Source organism: Sparus aurata, chromosome 1, assembly GCF_900880675.1.
Source record: "Sparus aurata chromosome 1, fSpaAur1.1, whole genome shotgun sequence".
In the NCBI taxonomy this organism is placed as follows: Eukaryota; Metazoa; Chordata; class Actinopteri; order Spariformes; family Sparidae; genus Sparus; species Sparus aurata.
In genome coordinates this window covers 22661577-22677244 of record NC_044187.1, presented here as the reverse complement: position 1 = coordinate 22677244, position 15668 = coordinate 22661577, and the positions used below count along the sequence as shown (strand labels likewise).

The 15668-nt window shown below is 40.4% G+C and overlaps 2 protein-coding genes across 7 annotated transcripts in view; both read right to left on the bottom strand.

Annotated features, from left to right (window-relative positions):
• Nucleotides 1-138: 138 nt before the first annotated feature.
• On the bottom strand, nt 139-8477 carry znf207b (zinc finger protein 207, b). Of its 2 annotated transcripts, XM_030415662.1 has the most exons (11): nt 8304-8477; nt 7573-7699; nt 7265-7403; nt 6823-7008; nt 6168-6243; nt 5937-5998; nt 5509-5648; nt 5109-5207; nt 2241-2483; nt 1730-1886; nt 139-936 (listed from the first exon to the last, which is right to left on the bottom strand). In XM_030415662.1, the coding sequence occupies exons 1-11, from the start codon at nt 8342-8344 to the stop codon at nt 785-787; spliced, it is 1422 nt and encodes a 473-aa protein (XP_030271522.1). In that variant the 5' UTR covers nt 8345-8477; the 3' UTR covers nt 139-784. The 2 variants fall into 2 exon arrangements, with proteins under 2 accessions (XP_030271522.1, XP_030271531.1); XM_030415671.1 differs by lacking the exon at nt 5109-5207 and having other exon boundaries at nt 8304-8476.
• A 1147-nt stretch (nt 8478-9624) lies between these two features.
• rhbdl3 (rhomboid, veinlet-like 3 (Drosophila)) overlaps nt 9625-15668 on the bottom strand; it is a 66179-nt gene continuing 60135 nt past the window's right edge. For 4 of the 5 annotated variants that reach the window (XM_030432279.1, XM_030432294.1, XM_030432302.1 and 1 more), the window contains 3 exons: nt 15303-15403; nt 14589-14649; nt 12858-13129 (listed from right to left, as the gene is read on the bottom strand). In XM_030432279.1, the coding sequence (XP_030288139.1) occupies nt 12858-13129; nt 14589-14649; nt 15303-15403 (434 nt within the window). Of the gene's footprint in view, nt 13130-14588; nt 14650-15302; nt 15404-15668 lie in introns of all 5 variants that reach the window. The other variant, XM_030432285.1, reaches the window with a different exon arrangement.

Below are 15668 nucleotides of genomic sequence, written 5' to 3'. Positions count from 1 at the left end.
ATAAATAGATGATGGCCAACTTGGTTTTTAAATACCTGATGAAGTTCTGTAGTTAAAAAGAGCCATATGATGTCTAGAAATACAACACCAGTACAAACCTTCATGACTCACCTCCACGTACGTCAGGACAAACCAGCATTGGATTTCAAGATGAATTTTATTACAACAGATTCATAAAACATTACAAAGGATGCATACAGGTACCCTTCTGACCAGGAAATATTAAAAACAAACCTGAAATAAGAGTAAAGCTAGCGACTGACGAGTCATGAATTTGTAACACTACGTAGTTGGAATCATTTTCATCACTGAGACCCTCACCAACCAAGGTTGGGGACGCAAGTCCAACAGCACCTAAACGTGCTGTGAGGGCCTCAATCAAACTATCAAAACAAAAAAAATTACAAAATAAAATTAAACAAATGTTTACAAGAGAAACTTGCCTTTTTAAGGGGTTGGTACGTTCATGTAACTCCAGCAGCTTCAAAAGAAATATGAATCATTTCAACACACTTCACTTCTATTAACCTGAGTGAAACCTATGGGGAAAAAATATGTCCTCACATGTATTCAAATAACAACAAAATAGCATTCAGGAACTTGTGTGGTGTTTGGCTGTTTTCCAATAAAGATGTTACATATAATGTCCACATGTTCTAATAGATAAAGTTGGTCTTCACCACCACTGGTCTGATTGCTCTTTGCTTGCAGCTAGGTTTGAATAAGCACAAGGATGAGAGAAAGGTGTTAACCCCAAACCTAATGTGGTGGCTGCTTTGCTGCTTCAGTAGCGTCCAGCTGGAGACATGACAGGCGGTCTCATGCCCATGGGAGGGCCTCCCTGGTAAGGGGGCACCATAGGAGGACCCTGCCCATATGGAGGCATCCCTCCAGGCATGTAGCCTGGCATGGCCTGAGGAGGAGCACCATACTGACCTGCAGAGAGAGCAGAACGTGTTGGTACTGTAATTCAACAGATTTAACAGCTGATGTCACTTTAACTTTGATTAATTAATTTTAATATGTAATCTAAATTATATTGTGAAATGACCAAACAAGATTTTTAAGTTTTTAAGGGGTAGCTCAATGAGGGGCCACGTGTTCAGGCAATTAATCATTCACATCTTTCATTGTGCAAAAATGAGAGAACTGACGCATTAACTACACATTATGTCACATTCTCAATCATATCAAAGTTGAAGACATAGGCAAGGCAAGACATACTGTTTATTTTTAACTTCTCATTGGGTCAACATTACATAAGATAAGTTAATTTAAAGATTCTGAAAAAGAGGAAGTGATAAAATCATCTGTGTTCTTGAGTTGCTTTACCATCTTCCAAAACTGTGACAGGTCGACCAACCTGTTGCCACCACTATGTCAAAACTTCACCTCTTTTACTTTCTGTTTTGGCCTGACACACTGAAGTGTCTCTCGTGTTCTTGCAACCTGCAGTAAACAGCTGCCTCTGTTGACTACCTGCTTGCTCTCTACATGGTGCATTCAGGGGCTACGAGGAAATTACAACATTACAAGTTGATTCACATCCAACTGTAAAAAATATTTTTTGCTGCACATCTCTAATATGTACTGCTCTTAAGAGAATAGGTTTTTACTTTTTATTTACATAAAAAGACAAAGAACCCAAGATTTTAAAATAACTGTGAATTTTAAGAATCATTACAACCACACTGAAAAAATACTGATTTCCTAACAAACAGTTCCTTACCATGCATGGGATGCCTCATGCCAGGCTGCTGTGGTGGCATCCCTTGCTGTGGGGGCATTATGCTGCCCACAGCTGCGACCTGGGTAGCAGCCACATGGGCCTGACCTGGCCTGGGTAAGAGACGCTGGTAACGAGGCAACTGGGCCTTCATCTCCTCCTGTTGGTGGGGACAACACACAAAGCGAACACTCAGACCAAGGAAATGCAATTATGCCCCTTACAGCACAGAGATGAACACAAAAAAAATGGAATTAGGAATTGGGTGCCAATGCTGGCCTGCCCTGATTTCACAATAAGGATATTTAAGTTCAGAATCATCCTTCAGAGTCAGAATATACAATCTATATGGTCCATTTGACACTGTAAATATCTTATTTTATGATACCAATACTCAAAACCAGACTGGTGGTTAAATACAGCACTAACTTATCCATTACTGTATTTGTACTATTATATGTATCAATCATTACTTACTGTGAAAAGGTCAAAATAGAAAGCTCAAGCAACTTACCAGTGAGATATCCTCATCAGGGTGGATCAACTTACTAGTTGCACTCGTGGTCGTGAGGGTGGCAGGCTTATTGGTCACTGTGGCTGGGGGTTTGGCCACAGTGCTGCTAGAGGGATTAGAAGAAGAAGTGGAAGAGGAAGAAGAGACAGAGGGCTGGGTGTAGGCTGGGAATGTTGGTTTGGGAGGGTCGGAGGAGGTGGCTATGCTGTTTGAAGCAGCAACTCCAGAAGTGCTCTGCTGGGCCTGTGCAAAGACATAATACAGGTAAATACAGATATCTGAAGGTAAAAAAGTCATGTTCAAACTGCTGCTTATTTACCTTTCCAAGATACAAAAAAAAAAAAAAACAAGACACAGAAGAGTCAATAGATAATACCTTTGTGAGAACCAGTATGTGGTAAATTACTTTAAGAATGTAAACCCACCCAACATTCAGTTTAAATCATATAAAAATTACATTTTATCTGGTCACTTGGAATATACTCAATCTAAATGTGGAAATTGTATATAAATTTGACTTGTAAACAACATTATGCCAGCAGATCAGTGAAATCTTTAATTGGAGAACTAAATTCTTTAAAAATTATTTGCAACTAGACCATTCAGGCGCAAACTGTGCATGACACAATAGAAATTAATTATCAGATGACAGGGCTCCAGACCAACAGTGTCCCATTGTCCTGGGGATGATAGAAAATATTTATGGGACCAACAGAATTGAGGAGGAATTTTTTTTATGTATGCATATCTTCACATAGCAAATGACCGATTGAGCTGCTGACTACATCAGCGCATGTCGTCTCATACTGTTACTATAGTTTCTATCAGTGGGTGAGGAAAAAAAAAATCTAAGGGGATTAAGTAAACTCACTATCGACGGGATATGCAACCCATTTTTTCCTTGACACTACATTGCAAAAAACAGATCCTTATTGATAATTGGCATGAGGAGAGCTGGTTAGCTGTTAGCAGCCAGCTGGCAGACGAGTCCTGTGGTGTGTTTGACTAAAGGAAGTGATAGCACAAGGAGCCATCGGGTAAACACACAGCAGCAGCGAGTTTCTGTCCAGAGGAAGCTAAGCGTTCAACAATCAACTGCAGTTGCATGTGACATCAAAACAAGTGTAAATTTAATCAATGGACACGATTACGTCTGCCAAGTAACTTTAAAGGTTGGAAGTAAAGCTACTATGAATGATTATATAACTATTGATGACAATGATATAAAGAAACATATTATAAATAAAATGTTTTAAATATTATAAAAAATATAAATATTTTTACTTGGGAATAGTTGACACTAGTTTTAAGGACGGTGGTCTGGAGCCCTGTGAGATCCAATTATGATACAAGAGATTAGGGGTGGGAAAAATGTTCGATTCTTCGATGCAACGCGATTCTCTCGCGATGATTATGTCTTGATGCAGATAAGTTAATAATTGGAATTTTAAAAATGAAATTAGTTCGCCCTCTGCAACATTCAGTTTGCCTGCTGCAGAGCGTAACAGAAAGCACCTGATGATTCTCTGCTGTACACGCATGTGCACCGAACACATATGTGCGCGTTGTTTATGTTTGAGCAGTGACAAAATGGCTGCAATGGCTAGCACCAAGACTATAACACCAGCAACGACTTCTCTGAAAGCTACTGTATGGCAGCATTTTGAGTTCCATGAAGTCGAGGGGAGAAGTGACCTACGTAGTTTGTAAGGTGTGTGGAACTCAACTTAAATACTTCTGCAACACAACTAATTTGAGTAACCACCTTGTGCGATACCACCCAGAGTTGGGAGAGAAGCTGCGATCTGTTGCAGATGCCATTTAATTGCACTGGATTTAAGACCGTATTCAGTTGTGGAGAATGTGGTGACAATGGTGTTGACTCTAGAGCCAAGATACAAAATACCATCTCAGAGTTACTTCACTGACACAGCCATACCAACGCTCTACAGTAAAACTAAAACAGAAGTTTTGGACACTTTGATGAAAGCTGGTAGGTAAGTAGTCATGTTTTAGTATGAGAGCTGATACATAGGTCCATAATGTGTTGAAATGCAAGCATTTTTATAAAGGCTACAGTATACTGTTTTTCTCTCAGGGATATGCTCATTGCCTGTAACAGGAAGACTCTGTTCATAGAAAGTCATATCCATTTGTGACAAAGAAAAGCCTTTTCTTTAATAAAATATTAGAGAAGGTTATTAATCTGTTGATTTTTTTTGATGATTATCACAAAAGTAGGAAGTGATTAGCAAACTGAGCAGCAAACTCAGATTTAATTGTCAATATTATTTTTAAACATGGATCGAAATGTACAAAAAAAAAATGGTTGCATCGAGGTGCATCGATAATCGGTTTAGAATCGAATCTATGACCTCAGAATCGTGAGGTGCCAAGAGATTCCTACCCCTACAAGAGATATAAGTATAACTAATCAACTGATTAGTACCAATTCAGATTGTGGGATAAAAAAAAAAAAAAAAAACTAACAATGTGTTTCACTCATTTCAAAGCATGATAAGTCGTCATTGCAGAATGCATGCGTCAGGAGGTTAGGAGGGGTGGATGATGCAAAATAAGATCAATGTAGATCCACTGCTATGCCTCATTCTGTGTTAATTAAAGCACATGCACAGAAATAAAGCTCAGACAAAAAAGTGTCAGTTATCGTCAGGGATAATTATCCTCGGACACCAACATCACAGCCAACGTGCTCTGAATCTTGAATTTAGATGCACAAGTAGGCCAACATGGCAAATACTGTTAGAAATCAGCCCAGTTTAAAATTCAAGAATTTACAGGCAGATTAATAAGTAAAGCGACATGCAGCTGCCACAGTCCAAGTCAAAGTCCTGTCTGTGAGCATACTTGTGGCGTGTTAGGAAAGGGAGACTGGGAGGAGACAGACTGAAGGTCTGCAGGTGGAGAGGAAACAGCTGTTGTGCTGCTATGAACACCAGAGCCCATCTGCAGCATGGTGGAGAGGAGATCACAGCGTTGTACAGCATGTAACATGTCCACATAATCTAGCCAAATTCAATCATGAGAACAGAACATACTACATGATAGCAACACTGATTAGAAAAACAGAATGGGGAGTTGAGTAAGAGGAACAGCTGACTACAGAAAATGAGGAAATAGAAAATAAGAAGTGCTGTGTTCATAATAAGGTATAATCTACATTGACAATGAGGGCAATGCCTCAGAAACATGGTAACTGTCTGAAATGTCTGTGTGTGTCTTGTTAGAGGGGTTACACTGTGCCCACCTGTGCTGCACTGGGAAAGAGAGGTTTAGTGATGGCGGGCTGGGCCGCTGGTGCGACCGGTCGACTCTGCATTGCTCCTGCTGCGGAGGCTGGGGCCATATGGGGCATCCCTGGCCTTGGAGCCATGTGAGGTGGCATTCCTAAACAATCAACCAAACAGGTCATTAACCCTTCTTACAGCATATTACATTGAAAACATATACAGAGCAAAATACAGATGCAGCTAGAATGCCACTCCATTGAGAACTCTTACATTTAACATACAAAGAATGACACATATTCATCTACAATTTAAAAATGTAAGAAACGGGAGTTGTTTTTTTCTGAGGTCATAATTTGTTAGAATACATACATTTCCAAGACAATGTTGTCAACCTGTGAGTGTAATAGATTTTAAATGTCCTGTGATATATACAACCAAAACTCACCTGGGGGTATACCAGGCATCCCTGGCATCATGGGAGGCATCATCCCACCCATTGGCATCATGCTGCAGAAGACAATAAGATCATTATGATTTGCTGTCACTATAACTACAGTAAAGCAATATGTAGTGTGTACCTCAAAATAAATAAGATATATTGTGAACATATGAATAAAGAATCAAAAATGAACTTGAATCTAAAGTGTCATTCAACAGTCAATGAGAGAGCACTTACCCTGGTGGCATTCCATGCATGGCAGGAGGCATGCCATGCATCATGGGAGGGACACCCGGCATCATAGGAGGCATTCCTGTAACAATGAGACAAAGGACATGCTCTGTTTACTTGCGGCTTAAATTGTATCAGTATCAACTGTCCTAAATGAAAATGATCAAATATCATTCCGCCCAGACAGAATGATACATAACCAGGCAACTGACCACACAGCAGAATACATGTGCACTAATCCCACACCCTCTCCAATGTTGTAGTGCTGTATGGAGACAGCGCGTGCACTGTTTTTATCAAAAAACAAAACAAAACAAAGGGTTTCTACTTATTCCCTGACACCAAATGCAAGACATTGTCAGAACCCCTACAAAAAAAGTCATGATCCATTTTATGACCTTTCATGACATTTCATGGTTACAAACCCTCAACAGCCAAGAATGAATTCTGCACTTAAGCCTTATAATAAGGATGGAAGAGGGCAGAATTCAAAGTACAATGACCTTTCAAGTTTAACTATTTAATCCTCTAAAATATTCTTAGGGCCTGAATTTTGTTTGCTAGCTTTATATTTCAACTTCTGTCAACTTCAATACTTTGACCCCAGAGATTCTGATATTTGTAATTTTGTAATTTGTAAATTTGTAAAAAAGGTCCTTGCCTTGATATCCTCCAGGGTGCATCCCAGGAGCACCAGTCACAGGAGGCATCCCAAGCTGGGCCATTGGAGCAGCATAGCCTGCCTGGGGCTGGACAACAGCAGCCTGCTGTGCTGATGGTCCTGCTTCATCATCGTCATCATCGTCTTCATCAGAATCATCCTGATTGTTCTTTTTCTTTTGACTCTCTGAAAATAAAAAGATAACACTCATACCAAAAGCTAATTGATGCGCTTAAACAAAATGTGAATTAAGAACAAGGGACTACAAGAAAATATACATACACATTATTGGACATTATTATTCAATTAACTAAGACGATACCCTGTGATTTGCCTTTCCCTTTTAAAAGTTGCTCAACAACTCAACTTTAAGTACTCAAAGATACAATCATTGTCGTTTTTACCAACAGTTGTAAGAAAAAGCACATTTCATTGTACAAACCTTGCGATTTCTGTTCCAACGTTCGTCTTCTTTCTTGCATGTCTTTCTCTGGAATCCCTTCCATACCATAGATCTCCAACTCAATGTCTGTTCTTCCAGGAATTGCATTTGGTACACTGTCAATCGTCTCTTTGTGCACCTGAAACACATGCATAGTGAGCCAGTACATACGGTCATAACACTGAGAGCACATGCATTTCCCTCCTTATGAAGGACAAGTAATTGAGCCTTCAGTACCATAATGTTCCAGGACCAAAGGCACTTAAATGAAATTAAGTAAGATTTACGATAAAGGAAAATGCACCCACCTGCATGCAATGAATAGCCAAGCCTGGGCCAGTGTACAGTTTCTTGTGGCAAATATGGCATTTAAAATGCTTTGCCTTCTGATGCTGAATCAGGATCTTTTCATCATCAAAGTCTCGATTACAGTACCTTGTGTAAGGAGTAAAGGAGAAAAGCACCAACAATATACCATGCTACAGCAAAGTTCATCAAGACAGAGAATCACTTGAAAAACAAAGGTGGTCATTATTGCCTCAAAGCTAAAACCTGCGTCTTAATTAACATTACGCATTTTGAGGTCCGACATATCAAGTTGAAACGTTACCTAACAACTCGAAATAAACAAGGTATCAGAGTTATTATCAGTGACGCTTAGATCGTAATTGTTTTCCTGTATCGTCAATGCATGGCTATCGGGTTAGTTAACGTTAGCCATCATCGGAGCGGAGCTTACGTTAGCTTAGCTTGTTTCCTTTACCAATCCTGTAAACTTAACGAAATTAACTGCAGCGTGAATGTACTCGACACCAAATGTTTAACATATATCAAATATAAACTGAATAAAATCCACCTGCAAAGTGCTGATGTACTGAAGTCTAAAATGACCAAATATTTAAGCTAACGTTAGCGTCTGACGCTAGCTTACAATAAGACAACAGTACGGAGAGGCTAGCTGAGGCCCTCCTTCTGTCGAGCTAACGTTAGCCTCTCGCATTTCTACGTTGGTTGTTTTGTCATCCAGACAAAAGGATACCAGCACCATGGCTTCATCTGCTTCTTCTTTTTTCGTCCCATTTTTGAGGAATACTGAAAAAACAGGCGTTACAACGCAAAACACTATTCTTATTATCTGTTTGACAACAGCATGCTGTAGTCCAGTGACAACGCCGAAAATGGCGCTTAGCTGGAGGAAGTTCTGGTGGACACGAAAGTCTCGCGAGGAACAGAAAACAAACGTCACGTCACAGACACGCCCCTAGACTTAGAGCCAGATGGATAATTATGATCTCAGCAGGTTTCTCCAGTGACTTTCTTTTAAGATATTGCAATGATTTTAAAGGGTTTCTTACAGACTGCAAATGGTGTTGTTATGTGAGACCCTGCCTTGTTTTACATCATACATTTAATATCATATGATTACACACATGAATAGCAAAAAGTATTTCCTGATTTTACTACAGACCTACCAAATGGCATAATGTCAGACATCTCAAACATGTCTTATGTTCAACATTTCTCAGCTTCCGTAAAGCTTCTGATCGGCTGTTTGAGTTAAATATAAGAATTAGAATTCCAATCAAATACAATGGGATGTCAAAGAGATGTTACATCTGGCAACCGGCCTTTTTTAGTAGATTAAACTATGTCTTGTTTTTTTCTGTTCAGTTATCTATCTATCCCATATCCCTCTATCTTTCTCTATCTTTCTCTATCTGTACACTGTTCAGCAGTGAGTCCATAACTGTGGGTGTTCTGTCTGACCTCGCACACCAACTTTGCACATTCATATTATTGCAGGTTGTTATATCGTCAGTGTCCTCTTGATGGAGACAATGTTGCAGAAATAAAACTTGGTCTAGCGTGTTGGCGAAATAGAGACATTTAGCATTCAATCTGTGATTGGACTGAGCATATGTATAAAATAGCATGTGGCGTTGTCCTAAACAACTGAAGTAAATGGGGTATTGTTTTAGAATGTAAATAAAATTTCAATTTCAAATTCAATTTGAGATACTACTGTGAAGATTTTGCCTTCAAAATGTCAAAATATCGCTTCAAATCAATGTGGGAAGCTTGAAGCTTCTAGAGACTTAGATTATGACAGCCAAGCTGTATGGAGCTATTTAATGGTTTCTTTTCAGTAGTGTTTTTAGGTTTTGAAAACAAGTTTCCATTTACATCTGCTGCGAAATAAAAAGGGCACCAGCTGCAGGTGGTGGAGCACCAGAACGCTGTGATACATTTGTAGTGAAACATTTCCAGTTCTTTTCTAGCAAGTGGTGCATCACATTTTCTTGACGAGACAACAACCTCTCCAGTGTGGCTGAAATGAAGCATGTCACAGCTGCCAGGGGGAGTAAAGACTTTATATTTATTCTTACTTTTAGAAAAACACGTTCAAAGTCACATATGGTGTAACATAATAATGTTTGGTTGTCAGAATACTTTGGCCACATGGCATCATAATTGCCTACGCCGTATAAATACTGGAGACCACAGAGTTAACCAAAGCACCAATTCCACTGTCACAGCAACATCTAGTTTGAAACATTAGTAATAATTATTCATCAGAGTATAACCTGTCAACTTAAGTCCCACTCCTTGCATATTAAAACGGGCCGAATTGTAACAAGTGCTGCTCTCAGCAGGCAGCTTAAATGCAGAGACACTACAAATGCATTCAGACAGATTTTCCTTCCCTGCAGCTCCACTTGTCTTCTCTTTCTCACCAGGGTGAATGATTACCTTTGAAATTGGAGATTTATGAAGGGGAAACACAACTGAGGCGGCTTTCCTTGGCTGCCTAATGAATTTTTCATTGTGCGTCTTCAAAATCGCTACTCTCCATATGGTTGTGCCGGCTAGACGGAGAAGACGTTCAGTGACAGCTTAAAGGGTCCCTCCTCTAAATGAATTATGGTTGACTCTTGTTTGCTCGCACATTTCATTGATCACTTTGATGTCTGCTTTGGGTTTGAGGTTTGAAGCTAATCTGGTTTCAAGGCTTTGGACAGGTTTGGTTTGAGCACTCTACTTTGAACAACAGGGGGTGATTCCTGGTCCTGAATCTGGAATAAAACTGTGTGTGTGTGTGTGTGTGTGTGTGTGTGTGTGTGTGTGTGAGCACATGTGACCTTGAAGCTGTGCAGGGCTACTATATTTAATTGCAGAGTTTGGGGGTTTTGAGCTGTTGGTTGGACAAAAGAAGCAAATTAAAGACGTCACTTTGGGCTCGGGGAAATCACGATGGGCTAGATTTAACTTGAGAGAAAATTTGGCATATTAAAGGTTGCAGCCTTTTTTTGTGACGTTAATGAGACACTGATACACTGTAAAAAAACATTCTGTATAATTTACAGTAAAATACCAGCAGCTGTGGTTGCCAGAATTTTAGAATTTCAGAAATGTTTTATTTACACTTAATTACCATGAAAAAGACATATATATATTGTAAACCTGTTTTTGGAAATTTGCTTTAAAAATTAGCAACATATATTCTGTAAATCTAATTACAGTCTAATTCAGTGACAAACACAATACAACTGTATCATATATTACAGTATTTTCCCATGAATTTTACCAAGGTTTATGTAAATTTACCATAAAATTGTGTGTATTCTACTTCAGTTAAGTACTGTTTCCTCATTGAGGGTACTTCAGTGTATCTACGGTGACATACTTTGGTTTTGATGGTCTGTCAGCATTGTTTTCTTAACGTAATTCTTAAAAGTGTTCATGAGGACAGAAATCCAAAGTTAGATCCAAAGAGATCACATGTTGTTTCTGTATAAAAACGGTTTAATGTACTCCAGTATGTACATATCAAATCTACAAAATATGCACAATGTTAAAATATCATCAGCGATTTACCCCCCACTCCTTTTGTGTCGTAGCCCTTATTATGTACAATCCCAGACCATTTTTAACTCATTCTTAAATAGGATACATACAGAATATAGCTAACATGTCACAATGCAAACAATTTACACAACATACCAGTATCACCAAGTTAAAAAAAAATAAAATAAAAATCAACAGCAAATGCATGTTAAAATATTAATCTGTATATAATGACATTATAATAATATTTGTGCGAAGCAGTTACCACTGTAACATGAGGTTAAAGTACAGTACAGTTTGAGACCTACAGCTCAGGGCTGGGGTCGTTCTCCGTCCGCTTCAATCAATTAACATTTTCATGTGTGACAAAAAACTAATGAGAGAGCATCGATTTACTACTATGCCCCATTGCCTCCCGATGTGAGAGTGAAACGACCCCAGCCTGGATGTAGTCGAGGTCAGGCATGTGTGCTCTTCTACGTTTGGTAATGAGAAAAACGACTAGATCTTTTTCTGAGTGGCCCAGCTGTCTGCATCTGTGAATGTTTTGACTCTTCTAAATACAACTCTCTTTAATTCACCAATCAATAAATAAACTCCTTTTGCAATTTCTCATCCATTGCAAAAACTCTCTGCAAATGCCAAGAGGTGTCACAAAAATGATTTTGACTGCATTTCTGGGGTTGTCCCGAAGGTGTCAGTGAGAGACTCTTTAGAGATCATGAAAACTTCACGGTACATTCAGCCACCGCCTCACAGACAAAATGAGATTCATTTTTCCTACACAAAAAGCAATTTGTCAGGGGACGTGCTCTTTCCCTGGAGCGTGTCGCAATGTTTTGGCATCATTTTTGAAAGCTTAAATTCTGAATGGCACTTCTGCTTCTTTTTTTTTTATCTGTACACACAATGGTACAATTGTCAAGTCAAAGACAAGACTTAGAGGTTCAAATAGAGCTGAACATAAATTAATCCTTCTCTGGGGAGGTGCCAAATGCTGAAAGCAACACTGAAAGGTAACCCACACTCTCCTTCAAAGGTAAATTCACAATAACTATTTAAGGTGGCTCAATGCTCTCTCTACATCCTGCTGTCTGCTCAGTCTAAACCTCTCAACCATTTGAAAACGATGAAATAACACCAACTAAACCTAAATTCTCACATGGCCTTACTCTTTATTTACTGCTTTTGAGGGTGCAGGCAGATTACAGGATTTTCAGGAACCTTTCTCCGTCAGAAACAGGGTTTAAGTTTCTGTTTGTACTTCAGGGTTTTACTGCTGTCACCCTACACAAGAGGCAACCGTGCAGAAATAATACTTTCATCAGGCCGACGTCTCCACGAGAAGGCACCGTTGGATTGAGGCGGCAGAGGCAGAGTAGGTTAAGCCATGTGGTTGTGTTAGATCCGAGGCTTCTCATTTGTCAACACAGTCTTGTCAAAACAAATGTCCCACTGGCTGATACTCTTGAGACAAACGTCCAGCAGAAATGTAGACAAAGAGCGGTTGGAGGTTGGCTTGCACGGTTAGTGGGAACAATCGTAAGGCTTAACCTGAAAAGGTAGCAGGCGGGCTGAGAAAGGTAAGATGAGAGCGTCAGCAGGCGCTGCTGCATGTCAGGTTCCATCCGAGACGGAAGAGGATGGTGGCTGACAGTTCAGATCTCATCCAACCAGGAGGTTAAGCATCTACCAATGGAGGAGTAGTCTATAGGGGATACAGTGTCTTGACATACGCTTCTGTAAGTCACGGCGGCGGTGGCAGTCGCACGTCCAGCAAGCTGTAGGCGAAGATGTTCCAAAAGACAGCGCAGAGCACAAACAAGGTGTAGACGCAGAAGAAGATCCAGAACAGCGACTGCTCCTGGAGCCGCTGCTCATAGTTCTGCAAGACCACCACACCCAGCGTCAGGCCGACCACCACCCCTCCCAGGTGAGCTACAAAGCTGGGGTTGGGGCACGGAGGGAAGGCCGGAGGGTAGAAGCGCAGCCACACCGCCCGACCAAACTCTACACTCACTGCGATTACACAGACACAGAGAGGGAAAAACACAATATTAGCTAGATATAGGGGGGAATCGACAATTAAACAGTGGTTAACTAAAAAACGAGTGGTTAGCTATTAACAATATAGACAGCGCAAAGTGTGAAAAGTGAAAAAGCAGAGAAAACTACAGAAGTATACTATAGAGTTGGCCCCGGAAGCAAAAGGACGTGCTCATAAAGCAGATATACATCACACTACATTATGCAAGTGGAGAATATATCAATTTCTTGTAGAAGGTAGAAGAGTTGCTTCTATTTTTGTATCATCTTCAGGAAAAAGACTTCTGCACACTGTCCACTTCACTTGCGATTAAGTTTTTTGACAACAGCGTTTCGGTACTTAGACCTTCATCGGGTTAGATAAGTCTTTTTCCTGATTTTGTCGGCCTTTGATCTTCTCATGCGCACCTGTCGACACTAAGATGTGCAAAAAGCTGCACTCTGTATTTTTTTATCATCTTGAAAAGAATTTACATAACAGGAAGTACAAATTTCCCTCAGTGTTCCATGCGGTGGAGGGATAGTGTCACAAATAGGGAATTTCATACTAAAAGATCTGTAAACCAGAAAGATGGGCCCTTAATTTGTCTAACTCATACTACTGAAGCCTCATATTAACTTTAGATCAATTTAATGTGAACTGATGCTTTGATACAGTGGAGGAAGAGTCTGAACCGGTGTTAAAACAGAGATGCCATCAAAAACATTTCTAAATAAAAGATTGAGGAGGACAATGTTTGAGTTGACAAAATGTTTTCATGTTCTTCAATTCTTTGTATATTTGAGATCTGGAATTCCCGATTCAAAGCCATGTCTCTTCTGAACAATGGGGGTCAAGTGTAAACAAATCTTGTGGTCAAGATGCACCAGAAGACTGACCCACTCGCCAGCAAAAAATAAAACAAAATATGGGAGGTTCCCACTAGGCCCCATGGTTGTGCTCAGTCTCATTACAGTATTATGTAAGCAGCATACCACATATTCCAACAATTAACTTGACTTTGAGCCGAAAAGAACTTCATTTTTGTTTCAATCTTTAATCTTCCTTCCTCTGGAGGGAAGGGATGTACAAAAAAGTAATCCGAGAAACAGCAAAGATGATCTTTTCCTCCACAAATATGTATCTACATAATCCCCTTCCCTTTATGTGCTGTTGGCCAGTCCTGCATTCCCTGGACTCCCACATTGGCTGCAAAGTGATTTGGTAATGTCACATGAAGAAATTAACAGGGGCGGACTTTGCCTCACCACACTCAGCAGCTCTTCATGGGTAAAACTGTCTCTATATGCTGAAGCTGCACTGCCAGAGGGTTTAATATTGTTGCCTTTGGATGAAATTCAGATCTCTCTAATGAGATTAAACTCTGGTGACAGAAACAACTCTTCTTAAGATGAGGTCAAAGATGAGTGTGGCATCTTTAGTCAGACTTACTGCAAACCAGAGCCATGGCCATCCGGAATAACTTAAACTGACACTTCATTCCCGACCAATTCTACAGAAAGAGAGAGGGAGAGGGAGAATACATGAGGACATTTTCAAGTTCTGAAGACAGAACACACAGTGCTAGAAGGTCACGTCCTCCTCAGACACACACACACAAGCGCACACACATGCTGACATAAAATGACATGAGATTTCACCCTCTGTCTCAATTCACGTCAATTTTGAAAAGCCCCAGAGACACTCTGACCCGCAATCTGTTCTTGCTGTGTTAGATAATAAGATTTCAGCTGAGGAGGAGGAGGACAAACTCCTCAACTCTGACCCCGAGGATGTTGTGGAGGATCAGGCCGGGTGCACGATGAGTACCCTATTACACGTAACAGAGGTTCACCTGAGTGCCTTCTGCTTCATGTGTCTGTGGACGGGGCGTTCAGACCCAACAGAGCAGACGCAGATGTCAGAGTGCAGCGGGATGAGATTTCCTCACATGCTGTCACATAAACATGCGCACACACTTTCTGATCTTTGGGAGAAGGAAAAACTGATGGTGATGGTGAGGAATGTGTGGCATCTGCAGATAGAGCAGCACCTGCTGGGCCCCAAAACAGGCTGCTTTGATGATGTGGCAACGTTCTGTAGTGACAGGACGGCTGAGTGATGTGATAATCATCTGCACACACGCGCACACACAGACAAACTTACCATTACTACATTGGCCAGATGTGCTGAGACCAGAGCGTACACGCCACCAGATGATCCAACCACAGGAGCCGTCATATCAGTGACGGACACCGCTAGAGACCCTGTAGTGATGACAGAGAAACTTGTTATTGGTAAATAAGTGTGGTATGCTTGTAGTATCAGATTAAGGCTTTCTGGCACAAATTCACCTACATCTAAAGTGCATGGAGAAGGGAGTTCAGTCGAAAGAGGTCAAAACACCAGCAAGTAGAGCAACTTTATTGTTAGACCAACATCTTTCACCTTGGGGCCTTCATCAGAGTCATCTCAAAACACATGACAAACATTTAAATAAGGTAGATATGGAATGATATGCATATCGGCCAA

Coding starts and splice junctions, on each gene's coding strand:
- znf207b (XM_030415662.1), bottom strand. CDS start 8,344: ATGGGACGAAAAAAGAAGAAGCAGATGAAGCCATGGTGCTG. Junction 6,244..6,822: donor GCACCCTGGAGGATATCAAG/GCAAGGACCTTT, acceptor TCATTGTTACAG/GAATGCCTCCTATGATGCCG. Junction 937..1,729: donor CATGAGGCATCCCATGCATG/GTAAGGAACTGT, acceptor CTCTCTCTGCAG/GTCAGTATGGTGCTCCTCCT.